The following is a 23,408-nucleotide window of genomic DNA, read 5'->3' on the forward strand; positions in this document are numbered from 1 at the left end:
ACATCTGCCACTGCTTTTTCACATAACACAAGGAAGCCGAGAGGTTTGCCTTGTGGAAAAGCAGGGGATAAAATGTTAGGTGCAAACTGCAAGTGCTGTGAGATATCCCACTTGGCTGGCAGCAGAGCTGTGGGAGTCCGCGACTAAGAATGTGAATGTGCTGTGCATGGGGCAGGAATAGGCTTATTGTTTGATCATCACGCTTATTTCTGGAAGATGTCAGTCAGAAAATATGACAATGTTGTTTTTCATATTACTTTAATTGGAACAGGTTGAGATGGGGAGCTGCTTGCTCCCACCCATGAAGAACAAAGATTTAAGATGACAAAGAGGGGAGACTTAAAAGATGAGAAAGGCATAAGAATGTAAAAACTGAGCTTACATCAATATTTTAAAGTATGGAAAAAGGTAGTAAAGCAAATACTAGTTTTCTTCATTACATTCCTGGTGGTTTATGACTGTTAAGCTTCAGTTAATTAACATACCTAAGCAAAGATGTAATGTAAATACATTGTTAGTATTTTAAGTAACACGTAGAAATTGCAAACAAGAAAGCTGCTAATATTTGTGTAGCTAAGTTTGTTTTACCTGAAACATTTACATATTTACTATAACCTTATAGCCTGAGATCAGTGAATTCTCACATACCTACTGACCAGCTCCAAGCGACACTGAAGAATTAATTTTCAGGCAGTGGCGATCTGGAATGCCAAATTTATTAGGTAGTGTCAGTGACAGCATTTCTAGTACCCTTTACCCCACAGTAATTAACTGCAATGCTAACTTGACCTAATAGTTGCAAGTGCTAGTCTGGATATTCCACACATTTTTTCTTCCAGGACTCAAATACTTGTGGTTTTTCTTCAGAATGTCCTGGAACAAACATTTGTGGCATGTCTAGACCAGCACTTAGTGTTGAATTCGGTTAACTCAAGTTAATTGGTAATCAATTAACTGGAGGTAAAATAGGACCAAAACCTCTATTCTATGCATATTGCAATCCATCAGGCAACAGAAAAAGTCCTGCCGGCTGACTCTGTGGGATCCTCGTCTTTTCTATTTAAGCGTAAAGTTCATTGAAAAACATTAGCATTAGAAAGTCAGTAGCAAAAAAGTTATTTGTATAACAGTCTGGCATCTGTCTGCGAGTGCAAAGTGTCTCTGAGGAGTAACTTTCTCCAGCTATAATGATCTCCAGGGTATAAAAAAAAAAGCTATTGTATGACTGATCTGCAACCAGTCTGAAGAAGTAACATGGTGGAGATGCATGCAGGACACATAGCCGTATGCAGACGCATTGCGTGGGAGCAGGACCTTGATGCCAATGGCAGCATTTGGCATCCTGGCTGGAGGCTGTGCTTCCCCAGCAGCATGACATGGAGCAGCCAGAGCACTAAGTGGTCCTGGGGGGACATTGCTGACTGTCAAGTGGTTGCTGTTGGCGGCCAGTTAGCCATAAACAAGGTTCAAAGATCTCACTGGAAATAGCTCTCGGTACTCGTGCTGTCAGTGTTTGTTTAATCAAGACCGGCTGAAAGCGTTCTCCAGAACTTGTGGTTTCTGACCAAGCCCCACCGAAGCTGCAAGGCAGAGCAGCACATTGATTACAGCAACTGCACTGGCTTTCCCTTTCATAACACTGCGTTCTTCTCCAGCACTCTGTTGGGTGTTCCTCAACGGGTCCTCTAGTGTTCAGGACAGAAAAACAGTGGTAGTTTTTCAATCAAGAAGTGATGGTACTTCAGCAAATGAGGTGAGTGAATCCTATTGACAAGATGCTGCCTGATGGTCTTGTGGAAATTGCTAATCCGAGGGCTGTGTTCATGCAAATGGTAGCAGTGTTGTTTACTTAATCTCAACACAAATGCACACAATTGTAATGTCTCTGCAATCTATCAATATATATATATATATTTGAGATTTAAGTCATAATTTCAGTACAAGAAATAGAATAAGTACACTGGTGTGAGTCTCCTCAATAACACTACAGCTACATACATAGGTCTATCTACTTATGCTGCTGCAATGATCTTGTTTACAAAACAAATGGTCCCACACAAGCATCCCTGTGCATAATAATTACATCTTTAGAGTTTTCCAGCAAAGAGACTGCCTGATTTATTTTAATCACTGTTCTCCAATCACTTTGGCAGTTTCCTAAAACAAACCAGTGTGTACAAGGAGAGAAAAAGATGTATCCAATATTGGAGAACCTCTATGAGTTTCCACGTTTGAGCTAGGTACTACAGTTAGATTTTTGTCCTTTAGTAGCCTAAACATGATACAGCCACTAAAAGAAGTGAGTCCAGCTCAGTTTGCATTAGCTCTTTAGTGGCAAGCTTCAGCTGGGCATCAGCTTTAGCACTAAGTGATAACGTGGTGGCTGATTATGCTTCAGCTATTTGCCAAATCTCATTATATTATTTTGCTAATGCGTTCAGCTTTGCCTTTCTCTCTGCACAGAGAGAGCTGGGGGTGCCTTGCTGCTAATTTCCTGACCCGCAGGATCCTTGAACTGCTTTTCCAATAGCTGCTGGAGGTGCAGTAGCAGTTTGCAATAGCCAAGGTTGTCAAAGCCTGAGGTTAAGCTCGGAGGACTATATTTAGGCACTTCAACAGGTGGCCCGAGGTACAGAAGTGCTGAGCCTGCAAGCTCCTACTCAGCTACTTAAATATTGAAATCCATGGACCAGCTGAGAGAGGTCAGGACTCCTGAACGTCCAGACATGGGCTAATTGCCTGAATACATTCACAGGAACGTAGTACGGAGTATTTCCTTTTAATTCCGCCTCCTGTATATTTTGAATTAGAAATAGTTTTATCTAGGTAATCATTATTTTCTTCAGGGTTGCACACAAGCCAATGTCTGACATCCTCCATCAGCTCTCTCTGCCTTCATAGAAGTGTTGAGTCAGTTTGGTGGCCAGATCCCACTGTTAATACCCGAGGGACACTAGCTGATTTCACCTTTCCTTTAGAAAATAAACAAATAGTAAAATTCAGTGTTAATTTCTTATCAGGCAGTGGTTCATGGTCAAAAGAGAAATGATACTTTAGTTTCCCTTTGTGCAAAATAATTACTGCCCTGTAGGGATGGCTTACGGATCACTGCTCAGTTTCCTGACAGGTTTTGAAGTTTGGGCATCTATTTCTGCTCATAGCGGGCTGCACGCAAGTCTTTGGAAGAATGTCACAGAAAAAAAATTGTCTCCAGCCGCGCAAATTCTTATTATCAAAAAAATCATCTTTATCTTTCCAAAAGCTTCATATGAGATGTGATAAAACACTCCATTTAAACTGCTGTTGACACTGACACGTCTGCCTAAAATGTTTCCATGTAGCTGAAATGGCATATTTTAATGACATAATCGTTCTTCAAAAAACAATAATCAAGATTTTCGCCAGATTCCTGAGTGTTTGAATGAATCTGATTTTAGTCTGTTATTGTTTTCCTCATGAATGTGATACATAAAATTGCTTTTTGATACATAATACAGCTGTTGAAAGTTTAATGATCTTTTGGCGTGTGTCAATTTAAACCATTATACCTTGCAGACAGTTTGTAACTCCTAGACAAAAGCTAAATACTACTTTATCCAAAGTGCTTAGATGTGGCCATTGCTTGGATCAGAAACTCCCTTGTTTGGTCTAGAGGCAGATCTGAACGGGGACTGATCCAGCACAAAACAGTGCTGCCCAGATTCTGAAATCATACGAACAACAGACTTTGCCTGTAGTGAATAATTAAACAAATGAGCCTAATGTTCCCTGCCTGTGTTGATTTTGGCTTATTAATTGCATGTGTGATCCCGTGACCCATATTTCGCTGCAAAGAGCGAGTCCCTCGCCGGCAGCGTGTAGGGCTGCCTCCTCAGGAATGGGCTGCCTTCCGCTTTGTTCTCCACCACTGAACAAACACAGCATTTCTACTGTATTTAGTTTAACACCCCTATATAAGCAGGCTCAGGATTAGACCTTCTGTTTATAAGACTAGGTTTAAAACAAGTTTGTTTTCCCTGCTTAATCCAGATTAATAAGAGATTTGCATTTTGTGTCATTCTTTATTAGCTATAAAGCCCATTAGGATATATTGCTGGCTGTGTGATTCCACAGATACTACAACAATACTCTCTGATCATGAGCTCAGATACAAGGACGTTCTTTCTAATTAAGCGCAGTGGATCTTCTAACTGTTTTAATATGATGCCTCTGCTTTGTCATACTTTTAAATTCAGTTGACAGATTGCCTCTTTGTCTTCAGAGTTATCAGCTGTGTTTAGCCTTGCTTTACTTTTAGAAACAGCAGATAGGGCAAGCGTAAGAATTCATCGGTCATAAATCATAATTGCATATTTCAAAGAAAAAAATTATATCTGTACACGGAGATTACTATTGATATTGCATCACTTTTACATGAATATTTAGGATCTTGTTCTTTGCTTTGCTTAAGCTTTGTAACAAGGTAACTCTGCAGGTTTTCACAAGCTCCTGGTTTTTTTTCTTTGGAGGCTGAACAGACAGCAGACTACCATGGAATCTGATTGCAGATCTCCTCTGAACATGGAGCTGAGATTGTGCCTTGAGAAAGGAAAGCAAATCTATTACCTTTTTAATGCTTTTTAACACATATTCAACGTTTTTTTTTTCTTTTTTTGGAAGACATATCACCACATCAAGGAGAGTATTCCAATAAGATTTTGACTACCAAGCCCCCATAGATAGACTATCTATTAACCTGAATACCACAGAACAAAACAGTGGTTCATGCTGCAGGTATGAAAATGCAAGCCACTGAGAAGGAAACCAACTGTGTATAATTAGGAGTTTACAATTTTTTTTCCCCGCAGACTTTGCAATACTAGTCCTTCATGGATTTTGACTGTCGCTTCCATTTTTGGCACATAGCCAGTTCAAGTTAAATTCAAGACAGTAAGACGGGAAGGATGTCTGTGATAGCTCGAGGGATTTTTGAATCAAAGAAAATCAGTATTAACTAAATACCCAGTTTCAGCCTAGTTCAGAGAGCTAAAAAGGACTGTTACTGATTCTCAGTTCCAGCTGCTGAATGCCAGCTAGTCCAAGATCAATCACCTGGCCGACTCAATACTTTCCCCCAGTGCAACATACTAATTTGTATTAAATCTGTACATTGTGCAAGTGTTATATTTCATCATCTGGGTAAGTCCAGGCATGGCCTGACCACAGCAGCATACGGCAGAGGGAGTGCAGATGTTGGGGTAGTCTTTATGGCGAATATAGTGCTGAAAACGAGCAGTTTCATGCAGTTCCATGACTGAGGCCATCAGCCTAATTTGTGGGAATCAGGACTCTCCCCCTCTTTATTAAGGTCCTGGCTGAACTTCATTGTCAGCTCCGTATCTTTAACAGGAAAGCTGTCTGTGATCCTCCTCAGCCATCTGTGCTTCATCCATGATCTTACATGTGACTTATTCTAGCTGCAGCTTAATTAACTTTCAATACCCACAGTCTAACATGCACTTACTTGGGGCTCGAAAGGAAAGGGAGGGCAAGGTCATTTTCTGAATCTTGATTACATGGTTTAGTAGGAGCTGCCCAAGTCTGTTTGAACACAGTGGCCTTGAGCAAAAATTCCCTTCGCTACTCCTTATCTCAGCAGAGATCTACAGGTTATTTGCACTGTTCAGCCGGTAAGGGGGGGAAAAAAAAAAAGAAACCTAAAGAAATTAAACCTAAAAGGTTTTCATGCGGATTGGGAAGTACCTTTCTACAATGAAGGAATAACAAGCAAAGGGCAGCAAGCTGATGCAAACAAGTTTCCAACCATAGGACATTTTCAATATTAATAATAAAATATTTTGTAAAATGCATGTTTCATGACAAGAGAAGAAAATGCCCTCTGTCCTCCTAAATTAGATGTGTCCATTTCTGCCCCTTGCCTCAGATGCCGGCAGACTGCACTCACGGAGTGAGGACTAGCCCAGTTGAATTACACATTGTGGGTTTGTTTCAGGGGTGCTTTCAGAAGCTGGAAAGGAGGAAACAGTGTCACATTAAAGCACAGATTTTAGTGCCATCTGACTTAACAGTTCAAGTGGTAAGCTGTATGTGCTGGTACCCAAAGTGGTTTTAGGAATGGCACAAAATAAACAAACAGCTCCTTCAGGGGGTTCTTTTCTCTTGATTAAAAATGCTGTGAGTGTATGATAACAATCAGACATTAGTTTCAAAAGTGAGATATTCTTTCGTGCATGTGAGGTGCTCAGATAAGTTAGATTTTGCTATCACTCTTCCCTCTTAGGAGATGAATTTTGGCATCGCTGATCCTACAAACATTGCCTCTGTGTTTAGCTCAGAGCCCGTGTAGTTGACCAGGATAAAAGACTTCTCACGTGAATAGAACAGTCCCAGTGTTTGGGCCCAGAGCATATCAAAAGCTTTCTAATGTTGAGTCACTGCCCAAGCCAAGAAGGAAGATGTGCCACCAGGCGAGGGCTGCAGAGTGAAGAGCCTGTTGGTTGTGACCATCTGGCCCTGCCAATGCCTCTAAGGGAACTGTTGGAGAAGTGTGACTGTATTCCCTCGTTACCTAACACAGTTCAAGGAGACAGAGAAGCAACCTCTCTGCAGGCTTGTTGTGTTTTGTTTTTTTTTTTCTTTCCACTTTGAAGAAGTCCAAAGGACTGAGTTGAAAAGTAAAATCAAAAGGGAAACTCCTTAGCTGACTGGTGTCAAGTGGCACAGGTCCAAGGATCAGGCCTGCAAGCTTTAACCAGCAGAACAGGTTTTGATCCATCCGGAGTCCATAGGGATGCCTTCATATTTCTTCAAGGAAAGAAAAATGGACATTTTCTGACTTGCAAGCCACAACCTCAGGCTACGACTCAGGTAGAAGACATTTTAAATTAGCAAAACAGAAAACAGCTCGCTGGCCCAAGGGCAACAGGATTCTTGTCCCATTCAGCCCTCAAGCAGGGGATTTTAACTAAGAATCCTAGTAATTAACTATTTTGCAAGTTTTCAAAAAGCCAATGTTCAAAATGGCCACCTGCAGCCCGAGAGAGACATTTAATTGCTCCCATAAGCATGGGATATGCACGAGTTCTCTGTTTGCCTATGCATACAAATATTTATGATCAAATTTACATGCACATTGATGCACACAAGAGAGATGAGGTAAGACCAGTCTTTCTGACAAATTATCCAGAAAACCTAAAATATGCAACGTGTATCTGCTATACATTGCAAGAAGTAGTATGCATCTGGTACAATGTCTTATTAGGTTCTATAGTATTTGTGCCCATTCCAGGAAAATATCATGATTTTACTGTGAAGAGTTAGATGAAACTCCTGCTCTGGGTCCACCGGGGACCAGAAAGGCAACAAATTAATAAATAAAAATATTTGGATGCATAAAGAATGGGATGAAAACTAATACAGAAAATATTACAATGGCTTTATGGAGATAGTTTCTTTTTACTCTAACAATTTTCTGTCCAATTTTCATTGTTCCGCCCCGTAAAATATAAACCAAACATACAGCATGTTCAGAGATGGACTGAAAAATAGCAGAGGAATGTAAAACTTGCTTTTAAAGAGAGGAGGAAAATATTAGACTTGTTTATTTTATAAAGGAAGTGAACAAAAATGAAGATGATAGAACTATTTAAAACAATGAATGCAGTAAAAAGAAAAAATATTAGTGTCTGTGTGGTTGTCTTAGAATGCAAGCTTTCAAGAAGATTGAAAATAGGGGAATTCCAAAATGATGAAGGGGAAGGCTTTAAAAATATATATATTTAGCCTGTGGAATTGCTGTGAAACCATGGTGAGGTCAAGTATATGCCGTCATTCAAGAAAGGAGGGAGTGTTTACACTGATAAGAACATCTGAACTTAGAAAAGCGTATTAAAGAAGACCATTTAAAACTAAAACGGTTGTGGAATATACAAAATTAGCTGCTAAATACTGTTTATCGTGAAAATGGTATGTAGAAATTATCTTGCAATTTCTTATGATGAAGTAGTCTCTTACTCTTCACCCTGAGGTAGGTGATATTGGTTACTGACTAAGACTAATATTCTTCTGATTTAACTGTTCCCAGAAATTTGTTTATGAACTTGTGTTTACAAAATTAGTAACAAGTAATTTTGCGTTGAGGATGTTTATATCAGCATAGGACTCTCTATGTCAAAATAAATAATGCTGGATTATCTACAGTCACTTCACATGTTTATAAAAGTTGATACTAACGCTCCCCTGTGTTTTCTTCAAACCACAAACATTTACTCTTGGTCCAAGCCTGGAATACACTTGTCAGATGCGTACACACTGGCTGAGGAAAATACATTTTAAGTAGTATCTTAATTAGCAGCTAACTAACCTAAGGTGCAAAAACCCGACCATAAAGACAAGTTTTAAATACTCATAGAAGCTCATTTTGTTGACAAAAGGATTGATAACCTGTCAAGCACATGTTCAAGCATTAGTGGTCTTTTCCCATAAACACTTTTCCCCTTGAAACATGTTTATTTTAACCTCCCTATTTTCTAGACCAATTTGCATCAAATGAGCATCCACAATGCAAAGTGGATACCCAAAATGCAAAATGACAAACTATTTTTTCTCCTCTAAAGTTTAGTTTATACAAATCTCCATGGTAAAAACTATATTATGAGATATAAAGTGATGTGAGAACAATTACTTCATCAGTGGGTTGATGTTGATGGTAAGACACAAATTAAAGAAAATTTCAGACACTCAGATTTCAAACCAAAGTGTGGTTTCCCTCAAGGAAAGGCTATTTTTTACTTATATTAGAAAATACTTTAAAAAATTAACTGGGTCTTGACGACAGTTTTTCAGAAGTTCTCAATTATGGTCATGTGCCAGCAAATGCTCACCACGTTTCTTGCTGTTGTTTGTCAAATGTCTGTACTACTTGTGTCCAGTCTGGCATTCGTTTCTATTAAAATGAAAAAGCAAAAAAGGTGATCGTGGCTACAGCATGTCTGTAAGCAGGTTACTTTATCCCCATTTCCTTCTTCTTGTTAGTCCTTTAGTGACAGCAGCTTTCTGTATAAATGTGTGCAAAAAAAAAAAAAAAAAGTAAAAACTCATGTAAAATATGAGTTTTAAAAGTTTGTGTAAAACATGAACTTCTCAGCTTAGAAGAAAATTAAAAGAGCAGTGACATGAATTCTATCTGAAAATATAATTTGCTTGCTAAGTACTGTAAGCCTCGTTAGTCCACACATCACTAAACTGCATACATCAGTAAATGTAATCCATGGCAGCGTCTTCCCATTTTCCAAGAAAGACTGATTAGCTGTTTTATGGTAAGATCTCATCTAGCAAGATATCATTATCTTGGATAAAATCAATGTCAATTCATATCAAAATTCAAATGTCAAAGAATAAGCAGCATCTTATCAACCATTCTCACTGGTCCTTGTGTTTTTTTTCAGCTCATGTGCTCTTTTATAATGGAGAAAGAGGATTGTGCTTTATTCTGTACCCCATTGAAATGAAATTATCAGCTTCCATTGCCAAGCCAAAAAAAAAAAACCAAAACAGTTTAAACGATGCTTTCAGCTGACTGTTGGGCAGAGAATGACTGAAATTCTCAGGGGGGTCCTCACAGAATTTGCCATACCAGGACAGACAACTAGTCCATCATAGTCCACCTTGCTTCTGGAAATAGCCTTTGCCTCACGTCCTCTCTGAAGACAAACTTCAGTAAACCCCTGTAACCACTGTGCTGTTATCCAGTAGTGTACAGCGTGCATCACAGAACAAGGAGGAAAATGAAGAGAGGCGAGCCCTGTCTACGCCCTTCCCTAAAATGAGCTTCTCAAAATGGATCAAATGGCTTTTCAACTCAAAAGCCAGACTGTGTTAGAATATAGGCTAGTATATTTTCAGTAAACTCAAAGTGAGGACTCCAGGACAGAAATAGAAAATGCTTGTAGCCAAATCCCCCTGCCATGTCCTTGCAGCATGGAATCAGGCCTTCCTTCCAGTTATATTTGCAGTCAATTCAGTAACTTTCTGAGTTGCAGCGAACTCTGCAGCCTCTCCTCTGCTCCCTAGCAGGTTTTCTTTCCAGCGCTTCTGCGGCCTAACTCAGCAACCTCTCCACCTGAGCAAGATCTGCAGGCTCTGGGGTCTCTCCTGCGACCCTCACACTCTGCCTCGCCATACAGACCCCACAGCCTGCAGATCAAGCTGTGCAACCTCCTCCCCCTCATCCTAATCAGCTGCTTCCAGGAAAGGAGCAACATTCATGTCCTCTGGAGGAATCCACCCAGCTTCTCCTTTTTTTAAATGTGCATAATGAAAAATGGACGGAAAATCTACACAAGACACACCACAGTGATGAAAGAAGGGCTTTGATTTGTAGCTTGAGTTTTTGTCTGATTTTAATGGCCAGCTCTGGAGAATCGGTGATTATTTCAGAAATCACATATGGTTATGGCCCTGTAACATTATTAACAATAAAAGATCCCACAAGCAGAAATAGCTTTTAAGTGATGCTTGTTTATTCCCATTCTCACATCTATGTCCTTAGACACCTTAGACACATTTGTGGCCTCACTAACATCCATGAGCCTGAGCAGTTACAGTTGACTGGAATTTGATAAAGCATGGATGTTTCTTGGGTGGACGTTTGATGTGTAGGGTTATGAAGAGTAAACATCAGGCAGCATTCCCTTTAGAATCAGAGAAAATGGCTCTGCACGCATATATACATGCTTTCATGGATGCAGAAGAAATAATTTTCAGGATAAATTTTACTTTACAACTTCATATGTTACATCTTTTCCTTCTGAGAAAGAATTGGGACTGAATAGCAGAGAAGGTCGGTATCTGCAAGCTCATCCTGTCACTTGTTGAGGCACTTAAAGCGAATTAATTCAGTGGCTTGAGGAATTAGGCAAGGGGATCTCATGATTAAGGGCCATAAATACTGCCATGGTAAAATTCCAGTGCAATGTTAAAGTCACTCCCAGCAACTTTTCCAGAGTCTTGCTGCATGTGTTTCTTTTGCCTCTGCGCAGCCTGGTGTGAGCTGCAGAACATCCATCCAGCCTATGCTGAGGTCACTGGCAGCTGCGCTTTTAACACGTAGCATTCCTCAAGGTTTTGAAATTTCGTTGTAGGCAGCTCGGACTTGGACAGCCAACAGCGGTGGTTACTTTTGACTTCTCCATTTTCTCTGGTAACACTCCATCCATAAAGTGGGAGTAAAATGACTTCCTCCCTGCAGAGGAGTGCTGTGAAAATTAATAATAAATAGTTGTGAAGCATTCATCTGTTATAGTACTGAGCACTGGAGGAAATCTCTTGAGGAAATTAGTTCTGTCATCAGAACAGGGTTTAAGTAGCGTGCAATGGATAAGGCAGGAGGAGGGATTCAACATTAAACAGTGAAGGCAAAATAAAGTATTTGTGCGCGTCAATTAACTCCCCTTGCCTGTGTGCCGAAGGAGGTAGGAAACCTGTAAGAGTCTGCAAGCATGCTTGTGTAACCAAAGACTGTACTAAATGGCACTGTGCAATGTGCATATCATAGGAACCTCACTTTTCTGCCCCCTCACCAGTGGTTACGTCTTTCAGACCTGGCTACCTTAGGGGAAGACCTTGCACAGAAGAAAGGGAACTCTGTAGGATCACCGTCAGAACATCTAACAGATTATTTCCTGGGATGGTATGATCCACGGAAAAATAAAAGGCTTTTTTTTTCCAGATTTGTGCAGGATCCTTGGACATCAAGTGATTTTGGGATTGTGTACCTCGAACTCACCTTCACCATCAATATACAGTGTTAGCCAGTGTTAGTAGCATTCAGTATTACTTCATATACAGTGTTAACTAGACACGACAAGAGAACAATTTTCAGTAGCAGTCTACTGAATTTGAACATGTGATGCTGCAATTAAAGCTTGATTCAGACCGCTGACAATCTTTAGGGCCATTACATGTCCTTACCTCCCAAAGAAAAAGTTTTCTGTTAAGATGGACTTTACTAGTCCCCATGGAAGACGCTTTCTGTGATCAGGTCATACAACACCCCACGCAGTTCCTATTGCAATCAGTAGAAAACCACTTCTGTAAAAAAAGGCATCATATCAGAATTGTGTCCTTGAGCTGCCGACTCCTCAGTTTCCCCAACTGCGGGGCGGGAATAAGCAGGCAACATTTAACAGTAGCAAAGCGCTTTGAGATCCCTGGATGAAGGAGGCTGAAATCCACAGTATTATTCTTGGTCTCGTGACAGACTGGATTTCACTTACACGCCATTATTTTGAGAAGTGTGTTATGTTATTTGCCTGTCCATGCTAACAATGACAATAAATCACTCTCCACACTTCACTAAGAGAACTAAGCGTTATTTACAGATTGTAGTGTGTATAAGGCAGAAATACTGTTCCCATCACTGTTCACAGTAAAGAATCTGTCAGCACTTTCATTACCATACTTTAATTCCAGTGGTTTGCAAGCCCATTTTGATTACTGTTACCAAATAGCCTGCTATTTTTCAGCTTTATTAATGTTAAGTGAATAAATCATGGAAGTTAAAATTCCTTTTGTTCTCCCATAACTAAAATTGGCCTGAAGCTGAAAAATGAAATTTGGGAAGCAGTTCAATTTACCCGAAAGAGAGAGATAAAGAAGTTAAAGGACTGGCCACTTTACGTGCTTACACTGTAATCTCATGGTCATGCATCTACATCTGTATTGACACGATGATATACTGGAAAAACTAATACTCCTGTGGAGCTATTCCAATTGCTCTGATACCTAGTATCATTTTTTAAAACTTCTTACATACATATTTACATTGTGTCTGGGTGGTCCTTCAGTTAAAGAATATGCTTTCAATAACTTTCCATCAAACATATATTTTTTATTTTTAATAAAAAGGAGGAAATTAAAGAAAAAAAAACTATGTTATTTTAACATTCAGGTTTCAACAATAATGAAATTCAAATTTAGGCTTGACACACCATCTTAACTCATTCAACAGTGTATTTTTAAGAAATGCCAATAACGGGATGAGTTAAGAAGAATAAATCAACCCTAAATGAAAACTCCTAAGTTATGTTTCATTCCTGAGAAATGTGTGTGCGTGAAGGATTTCCCCCTTATGTTTTTGTAAAAAGAACTTGGGAGCTTAAAACTGTGAACTTTACTCGATCATGCTCAGGCTTTGTTTTTTGGGAAAGGGCTTGTGAGACGGACTCAGGAACCCCAAGGTCAGCAAGTTATACAGCCCCTCTTGGTTGCCTGCCTTGGGAAGGGGACTCAGTAGTCCGTGATACCTCCAAAGGCAAAAGGACCACAGCAGACCAGGGGTGGAGGAAGGATTTTTCAGAGGATGAGGTCTGGTCTGCAGCAGGAGCTGAAACTGGTGACTGCTTGGAAGAGGAGGGAGCAAACTATACAAAGCTCAGGCTGATGGAAAGAGACTGCAGGTTCAGAAGGCCTCTGAAGAATATGTAGAAAGGTAGTAAATAATTAAAAAATGGAATTTAGACACATATCTCTCTCTCCCTCTACATGCACGCACACTGACCTTGTAGTGGTATTCTGTTTTATCCAGCAGATCTGTGTCTTCTCCTTCCACCTGTATTGTTTTAATTCAAATAAAATCCTGCTTCTGAAATTCAAAGGTCTATAGTGGTTTGGGGAAGTTTCCAGCAATGAAAAAGTACAGACAGATGCACCTCAAAGCTCTGGCTGGCTCAGGAACCTGTCACATTTGCATCGCTCTATTTTCTTTCCAGCAGCCTGGTCATAAAAAGTATCACCACTGGCCACCTCATAGTTGGAAATCCACTTGAGGATCATAACATACAATGTCATACAAAATCTTGGCTTCTGTGATTTACTTAAAACTGCCCTCCAAATATCAATGCCTCCGCAATGAGACAAGTGCCATATGCTAATTAGCAAAAGTCAGGTTTAATCCTATGAATAGCAATCTTACGCCACCTCATATTGATCATTGATTAGCAGCAAATGATTTTAATTTTACAAAATTGTAAGCTTAATATAAATGGTAATTAAGTAAATTGCAATTAAGAAATCCAAAATATCCTGTTTAATCTTGACTTTACACAGTGACAAAAATATACAACTTAAATAAGCAGATAGATATGCAGCAATACTGTTTTCTCTAGAAACTAAGTCGTCAGTACTAAAGCAGATATAAAATACATTTCTTTGTAAAATATGAATTTTCAATTCTTTAGATACAAAACTCCAATTAAGGACTTCACCATGTGTAACTTTTGATGGTGCATGAGAATCATAACCAGGAGACAGGGATGAGAAATGGGGTGAGACAGCCCACAGTCCCTTTTTCTTGTCCAAGGTGAGAGAGAAGAAAAAAAGACGTGGATAAAACATCGGCCGTGAAATACCTGAAATGGCAAGATAGCTTCTGAATTTTAAAATCCTTCTTCATTTTAGCAATCTTTATGCTAGATCCTTTCTTCTGAAAATATGCGTAACTGCAGGCAAAACCGAATCATGACAAGTTAGTCCTGAGAATAACAGAAACAGAAGGACAGACCACGTGTGGACAGAAATCCCCTTTTGTCCCAGTGCTGACAAATACTCCCAAACCAGTAATCATTTGGGGAGGAAACGGTTGCTTCATGCGAACACTATGATCTAGAGGTCATGCTTTCTTGCTTAAGACATAATTTCTGTGATAAATCCCCCCTGTTTCTCACAGTGCTACAGCTCTTGTCCCACAGCCCTCTCCACGAAGGACGAAAGGATGGGCAGCCATGAACTGTTGCTGTAAAGTACAGAGCATCCCCTCTGGTATATGAACAGCCTGTGGAAATGCAGCCATTCCCCCAGGACAGTGAGACCCTTCATTCTCTGTTATTTCACCCCTGAGTTATTCCACGTTCCTTCTCCTGCACCCCGTGCCCCCCAAGAGTGAAGACAGCAGGGCACGTGCATCCTTGATCCCCACAAATGAAGCTGCAGACTTGGTAACACAGTCACGGAATCACAGAACGGTTTAGGTTGGAAGGGACCTTGAAGATCATCTAGTTCCACACCCCCTGCCATGGGCAGGGACACCTCCCACTAGACCAGGTTGCTCAAAGCGGCATCCAACCTGGCCTGGAACACCTCCAGGGATGGAGCATCCACAGCTGCTCTGGGCAACCCATTCCAGTGCCTTACTACCCTTAGAGCGAAAAATTTCTTCCTAATATCTAATTTAAATCTACCCTCTTCCAGTTTAAAACCATTACCCCTCGTCCTGTTGCTACACTCCCCATCAAAGACTCCCTCCCCATCTTTCCTGTAGGTGCCCTTTAGGCACTGGAAGGCCGCTATAAGGTCTCCCTGGAGCCTTCTGGATGAGCGCCATGCTGTGCTCCGCACCTGCCCCAGGTGTGGTGTCCCACTCCCCCCCCCCCCCCCCCAGCAGGAAAGCGCGAGCCTAAGGCCAGGGGACAGCCGAGGTGACAAGTTGGGCAGCTCCTGGCGCGTCTCTGGTCTGGGCTGAGAAGACGTCCCAGGCCGTACGCTCAGGGAAGCCAGAGGAACCCCCCAGGCACGTACAACCCTCATGGCAAAGAGGGGTTTTGTGCAAATACAGAGAAACCCACCCAATAATCTTGGTGAGGTACCCGCGTGCCGGGTCATCCTTGACTTGCCTTGCCTTTTCCGAAGCAGGCATTATTTAAAGCTTCCCTTTCTGAACTGGAGAAATCTCACATGGAAGATTTCGGGCACTTGGGATGTTTGTGACAGCAAGACCGGGATCAGTACAAACCCACTTCTGAACCCGGGGGGTGGTACCCGCGCTCTACGGGGCCGGGGCCGGGGCCGACCCTGCCCCTACCCGCCCCTTCCCTCATGCCGGGGGCGGCTCCCGCGCCCCCTCCTCACCCGCTGCCCCCAGAGGGGCCCTGGCGGGCCGAGGCCGTTATTCCACCCTGAGGCGAAGGTCTCTCGGTCGGCCCTGAGGGGGAGCGGGGAGGCGCTGCGGAGGAAAGGTCCCTCCCTATCCCCCGCCGCAGCGGGAGAGGCCGGTGGCCGCGCTTGCTTTCTCTTCCCCCCCCTCCGCCCGACCCGGCGGAGGCGGTGGATCACGGCCGGACGCTCTTTCCCGCCCGCCCGCCGCGGGGAGGTCTCCTCAGGCCGGGAGCTGGGGGGGGGGAGTAGAGGAGGAGGGGGCCGCCCGGGCGCCGCCGCCGGTGGCCGCGGGGGGGCGCTGGCCGCCCTCCGCCCGGCGCTGCTGGGGCTGCCTGCAGCCGGCCGCGGCAGTCCCGCTGCCCGCTCGGCGCGCAGCGGCCGGGCATGGGGGAGCTGCTGCCGCTGCAGCTCTGCCCACGTCCCGCAGCTCCGGCGCCGCCGCCGCCTCCTCCTTCTCCTTCTTTCTCGGCCTGAAGCGCGCCCGCACTCTTGGATCCCGGTGGGGAAGGGGCCATGGGCCGTCTCCCCGAGGCGCTGCGGCTGTGAGGCGGCCGGCGCTCGCTCGGAGAGCCGGGAGGCTGCCGGCCGGCCAGGCTGCGCCGGGGGTGCCGCGGCCGGGAGGCGAGAGGTGCCGCTTCCAGCCGGCGGCCGCGCCTCGGTGCCGGTGACTTGCGGGTGCCCCGCTCCAGCCCCCCCCCCCCCCCTTCCTCCCCCCCGACCCCATCGCCGCCGCGGCGGTGGATGGATGGATGCGCCATGGCCACGCTGGTGTGCCGGGTGCAGCTGCTGGATGACACCGACCCCTTCAACAGCACCAACTTCCCCGAGCCCACCCGGCCGCCGCTGTACACCTTCCGGGAGGACATCCCGCTCGCCACACAGCTGGCCGGGGTGCACCGCCTCCTCCGCGCCCCGCAGAAGGTACCGGGGGAATGGGGCTGGGGGGAGGGGGGGGTTCGAAGGGCAGCGGCCTCCCCACGGGAGCCCGGCAGCGGGGAAGACGCGCCGAAAGGCGGCGGGCGGCCCCCGGTCCCTGCGGGGCGGCAGCCCGGGCTCCGCCACCGGCGGGGAGGGCGCCCGGCGGAGTGGCTGCCGCCGGCTCCCCCTGCCCCTCGCCCCGGCAGTATAAATATTGCCTTAAGTCCTGGGGAGAGGCCCCGGGGGAGACACAGGGAGGGGGACGCACACGCCGGAGGGTCTCCCCCGCTGCTCTTGAACGCCTTCAAGGGCAGCTGCCGCCTCTGCGTTAGCTGTAGCTGCTGTACGTTTTCCTCAGGAGGGGAAAAAAAAAAAAAAAAAACAAACCAACAAACCCACCGAACCAAAGCGCTCGTTGGGTATCAAACGCTACACGTCTGGCCCTTGCCAGTGAGTTGTCAATATCTGGGTTTTTTTTGAGGAATAACGTGCTGTTTAAGGGCAGCCGAGCTGCGCGGCGCACGGTCGCCCAGGCAGGGTCCGGGCTTTGCTGTGGTGAGGTTTAACGAGCCAGGCAGTTACAGCAAGGGCTTTGGTAAAAATAGCAGTGTGCCTGCTGCCCTTGAAACAATTGGTACTGCTACTCTCTCTTGTGAAGAGCTGTAGCACGTTGCTGCCACGGCCCCTGTCGAACCTTACCTATCTCTTCTTGCATACTTCTTCTAATACGTATGCTGGCGTCTGTGGCTCTGCCCTTGAAGTCAGGCACCCGGGCATGATCCTTGAATTTTCGGTTTTAAAAGCAATGCCATTGATTGACATAATAATAATGTTCTTTCATTATTATCTTGTATCTGCACATTAGTTCTGCAGAGTGCACCAAAGAAAAAAGGAAAAATGCCCGCTTGTTTTTTCTTCCCAGAAGAAAACAAAGTAAAAGTTGTAAAACTTTTATTCGCTTTCTGATGAAGTGGAAGGAAAATATTCTCTTAACATCACTTGTTGTATTATATCTTGCTCTTGGGAGCTTGCGGGAAGATGACAAAGGGCTGTGTGTGCCCTTAGATTTAAGGCTATCCAAAACCCCATAAAAGTATTTCAGAGAAAAGCTCTTGGACTAGACAGAAGTTTTGCATTTGTAGAACGGTTTCTTGCATAATAGTTGCCAAGGATACAGCATCCAGCGAACAGAGCTCTGCCTAATGCACAAAACCTTTGGAAGCTCTTGGTGTGCTGGGTCAATTCTGTTTTCATGTGCTCAGTCGTCCCCAATTCACAGACTGGTCCCATTGTTTTCAAGGGAGGCTTTTCTTGGAGTCAGAGCTAATTAAAAGAAGGGCAGGACAGATTCCGACACCTAATGAAGTAAATAAAAAGATATTTTAAAATGTGTTTTTACAGTTAATTCAACCTAGTTTTCAACGTATTCCATTATGGTGTGTTTTGCTTTTACTTTGCTTTGAATACTGTCCTGGCACTTTTTTTATAACCCTATACTAACCCCTGGAAAAACAGGGTTTAGTGTCTTAGGACCCACCCAAAATCCATGGCCACTTCTATATGTTTAACTCCTGCCCAGTGTTTCAGCTTGCATCATGTTTTGGAAGTTTGTTTAATGTTTGGAAACTGGACTTACAGCCTTTGAATGAAAGATGGCTTAAGTCTCTAGAGGTGCTGTAAACCCAGCTACTGAAAGATAGCTACTCTGCTAAAGGCAGGTCCTGTCCCAGGGACTTGTTAATCTGAGGTTCCGACTCTTGCGTACGTTTTACTTTTGCTGTTTTAATGATGTGGGCAGGCTCACTGAAATCTGCTTACATGTTTACAGTTATCTTTGTGTTTGCAGGACCTATTTCTAGAGTCCTTAATTATGTCTCTTGGCCTTCTCTTAGCTTCTACAAAGAAAAAAAAAAGTTGATTAGACTTGTTTACCTTTACTAATCACACTGAAAGCTTAGTTCTTTGTGTGCACTTGTAGTTAGCACAACCTTTCTGTGTTTGCTGTTACATCTTTGTGTGTGTGATTTTGTAGAACCAACTGATTTGTGTCGCTTTTTAAGGACAGGCTTTCCATTTTCTTTTTTGGAGGTGCGGATATTGTTTCTGCAGCTTTTCTTCAAGACCAGAGTCACCTGGTCTCTAAAAGATCACCACATTAGTTGACTGAGAAGGATTTTGTTCCGTTTCTCCCAGACATCAGGACAAACTCTGTGATCTCGGAGGAATGCAGCTGTCAAAGCAGAGCATAGGTTGAAATTTAGGTGTCAGTTCATGTTGACATATTTGGAGCTTGATTGATTAATTGCTTTGAAAATTAGTGAGCTAATGGGCTGATGGTCCATTTAGTACTCTGACGGTGACTACAGAAAAATACCCTGAAACAGACGCAAATACATAGTGACGCTGATGTCTGAATCATTCCTGAAATCATCTAAACTGTTCGCCTTTTTGCCCGCGAGTTTGAATGATCAATGCTAGTTTTCTTTCATCTGTTTTTAAGTTATCATCTTTTGACTTGGATGAATATTCACTTGCTCTCTAAACGGAGGTGCCAACTCGCTGCCTTCAAATCACCAGCTGGTTTGTACATCTCTGCGTAGATGATGTACTGCTGTGGGATGTACTTGAGAGTGAAGTCAGTAGCGGGAATCCAGCTCACTTCAGTGGGTGTCAGATTTCGCCATTGCTGAGTTCAAATTTGTAGTGATGATTGTATTTTTGTAGTTAATAACTTGTGTCTCGCAAGTCACTCTAAGTTAAATATTATAAACAATTATTAAGAAAACCATTTAAAACTCTACTGAAAAATGCTTTAATATTCTGACCTGTCATATTATGACGTTAGGGGCTTTTGCATAACGAACAAATGTTATAGCTTGACTCCAAAGGGCAGCATTTTTTCAGTCCAGTTCTTTGGAAATGCAACTCTTGATTTTGTACGTTGGTTTTACTAATTCTCTTTAAACTCACAAGTATACTTGAGTCCGGAAGCAAGTCTAGAGCCATTAAGTGTCTTCAGAGTGGCACTGTTTTTATATCCTCATGGAGTAGTGCAGTGAAGTTAGGTGACTGAGATCCATGGGAACTGCCTAGGATGGGCTTTACTGCCCTGAATACATGAAGTGTCTGGATGAGGTGAAGCACCTTAACCAGGATGGTAGGGAAAACTGAGAAAAAAGGTGTCTGCAATCCTTCTTTCGCTTGGAATTAAGTGCTTAATTGTAACCTCTCCCTCACCCTTTCCCACCCCCTCTTCTCTCTGTGCACACACCTTTCCCTGCAGCTGTATCTCTGGATGAAGCAGTTTACTGTACCCTGGGTTGAGCTCAGTTCTGCCCTGCGTGCGCAGTAGGGGTTCCCGGTGCCCATGTGCCGAACTGAACCCCACAGGGCAGGGCACTGCTGTCAGGAACGCTTGCCTTGGGTATTCCCCATGGTTTCAGGTTCCTTGGTGAACCAAGGTGGTGCCAATGCGACACAGTACCACAAATTCTGTTACGATATTTTTAGCCACATTCCCGCTGAGTAACTAAGCCACGTTGCAGAGCTTTTTGGGGTTGCCTACATTAATTCGGTTGCCCGAGGTGCCATTTTGGATTTGGCTTTTACTGCTTTGTTTCTGAGGATTTTAGGTCTCTCTTACTGTCTGCTGTATGAATGAGAACTGAATCTAGTCTGGACTCTGAATTCAGATGTCCCTTTTGCCCATTTTTGTGAATGCTGGGAAAACTCAGAACTGGATCTAAATTTGTGGTTCAGGCCCAGTGCCAATAATGCACTTTGAATCTAATTTGGTACTTTGGGTTTGTTGGTTTTGAATTGCTTTGAGTTACTTGATACTTCTGACTTGCTGACACAGGGTCGTTCAGGAGAGTGGATATATATACATGGCCGATGTCAAGTCGTGTGCTTTTTTTTTAGAGATCTTCATTATAACTTATATAATTACAGCCATATTCTGTTTTCACATCCCACTGTACTGTTCAGTGTTGGGGCAGCTCTGTAAGAAATACATGTTCATAACAATATAGGAAATCACACTGTCTAATTTATGAAGATGTAATGGAAATACTTTGTGTAATAATGAAAAACCCAAAAACAACCTCTGGCCATGGTGGAAAGGGGAGATATAGTGCTATAAAGGCAGTTCTTTTGACTTCCTGTTCCCCCTGAGAAAACTGGAGGCAACTTCTGTTCTTAAATCTCTTCCAAGAATTTGTAATTAGGAACGGTGTCATTCAAGAAATAGTGGTATAAGCAAATAAATCCAATGAGCACTAGAGGGATTCAGGAGTTTCATTCATAAAGAAACCATCCAGATTTCTCTCTTCAGCTGCTGTGATTTAGCCCTAGATTAAAGCCATGACTGACTCTGGGGCATGGTGCGATTGTAAACTGATAGCAGGGGCTGTTCCACTGGGTTGTGTCCTGGCATGGAGCTCAGCTCTGGCATTGAACTCAATGTCAGGCTGTATCCTGGCATTGTCAACTTCAGGTTTTCTGAGAGCAGAAGACCTACCAACTTGCTGCTTTTCCCTGGGTTTGCTTGAAGCACTGTGGCATTAAGAAATGCCTTGGTACACAGAGGCTGGGCAGAACCAAGAAGAAGAGAGGATGGTTTGGATCCTGATCCTGCTGGAGGTAGGGGTAAATAGAGCAGCCGTTCTCTGACAAGAGCATTTTTGGGTTGGTCGTTATGCTCTTCGTGGAGCTGAAGAATAGAAGATAGAAACTGGAATATCATCATTGTCCCAGAGGAAATAAACCCACAGGCAGGGGAAACAGGCTGATAACTTCTTCAAGTGTTGCTGCTGAGGATTGGGGTATATTTTAGTTGAGAGCTGTCAGGACACCTGTATTTCATATTCTCCCTGAGGCAGGTGGACATTAGCCCTTTCTCATTCTTTGAGAGAAGGGGGGACTTAACACAATGGTTATTTCCGACAGGTTTCCAAAGTGTTCTGGATCTAGCCAAGTATTTCTGGAGCTGACAAAATCCCGTGCTTCAAGAGATTGACCCTGTAGTGATCATGTGTGCTTGAATTTTCTAGGGAAGTATTTATGAGGGCAGAGTAGGTAGGATCTAGCTCTGTCTTCTGACTTGAAAGCACAAGCTACATGAGAATCCTGCGTGAAACACACTCTTCTGGGGGAGTATAAACACCCACCCAAAAGCACAACTGAAAAGCTGCCCGGTCTCCAGCAGCTTATTGTCTTCTGTGGCATGGGCCTTCAAAGGGGCAGAGATACTTGTACAGCAGTAATGCTGGGCTTTAGCTCCAACAGTTTAACATAAGAGGTCTTTGAAGTTCTTGCAAGGTTCTTCTGACAAGTTATAGTTTGGCCAAGTTATAGTTAAGTTCAGTTTGATCTAGGCTTAAAAGCCGTATTATAAAAGCCGGGGAACAGACCTGTCCTGGAAGTCTAATTCCTAAATTTGACGCTTCTGTCTTGCAAGTCTCTTGGTTTTGCTGCTCACATCTCAAGAGTCTTTGTAGAGCTCAGTATTAAAAATGATGGGACCTAGCCTGATGTCAGCAGGTAGTTCTCAGGGTACCATTCAATTTTGAAATCCCAGATTGGTCAGATGCAGCATATGGAAAGTCACGGCACCATGCATTTACTGGAGGTTTGTAATCAAAGGAGGTGAATAGGAAGAAGTTAGACCTTGCTTCCAAGTCTTGTACTTGCAGTTACAAATTTCAATGTTTTCTTTCAAAACCAGTTGCAGATACCTCCTTTCTTCCAAACTCTTCAAAAATTGCTGTATGAAGATTGCCAGTGGCTTCACTTAGCAAGGGACTAAAATGATTTCAGCCCTTATCTGTGTTGGTGGAGGAATAGCCAGAGAAAGATGTGGGACCTGGCATGTTGCAATATTCTCTTCTTCCTGTGTTGTCCCAAATAAGAACAAAAGTTCTAAAAACTTACAGGAAGAGTTTTCTCTTTCCGGTGCTCACACAGCCATCCTACCTCGCCAGCAATTAGGGTCTAAATGAGAGTCCCTTTTCTTTCTGTCTGATCTTACTCACTGGGTTGTATTACAACGCTTGTGCAACTGTATGCAAGGCAGTCGGGCTGTAAGTTGACCATCCATCACATCATCAGCTCTGACAACGCTACTTGGTTTTACAGTCCACTTCTCTGACTGGAATTCAGCCAGGACAGGTTGGTACCTCTACTCTTTCAAAAACTGGCATGTATTTCTTGGTGACCCTGAGTGGTTTGGGCTGGGTCTATAGACCTTCTGTGGTAAACAGTGCTTCAGTAAGCTGCTCATGTGCTAGGATACTACTTCATTACTGGCTCAGAGGAAAGAGTGCCAGCTACTGACACCTCTGTCATCATTTTCACACCACCTGGATTGCATTATATTAATATTAACTTTATATTGTATTACAGTTATTAATAAGACAGCAAGGAATGTTGTTACATATTTTTAGCAGAGGAACAAGTTGGGACGAAAGTAGCAACCAGCTTTCTAGTAGGCCCAGCTATCTAGAAACATCTGCAACCATCTGGCATATGAAACTATTGAAGTAAAGGTGAGTGAGACTTGA

General features: G+C 43.3%; 1 protein-coding gene across 3 annotated transcripts in view; it reads left to right on the forward strand.

Annotated features, from left to right (window-relative positions):
- Positions 1-16,645: 16,645 nt before the first annotated feature.
- The window catches only part of FHOD3 (formin homology 2 domain containing 3), a 406,197-nt gene continuing 399,434 nt past the window's right edge, over positions 16,646-23,408 (forward strand). For all 3 annotated transcript variants that reach the window (XM_082479632.1, XM_082479633.1, XM_082479634.1), the window contains exon 1: positions 16,646-16,851. In XM_082479632.1, the coding sequence (XP_082335758.1) occupies positions 16,672-16,851 (180 nt within the window). In that variant the 5' untranslated portion in view covers positions 16,646-16,671. The remainder of the gene's footprint in view (positions 16,852-23,408) is intronic.

The sequence above is a fragment of the Vanellus vanellus genome (assembly GCF_965231255.1).
Source record: "Vanellus vanellus genome assembly, chromosome: 2".
In the NCBI taxonomy this organism is placed as follows: domain Eukaryota; kingdom Metazoa; phylum Chordata; class Aves; order Charadriiformes; family Charadriidae; genus Vanellus; species Vanellus vanellus.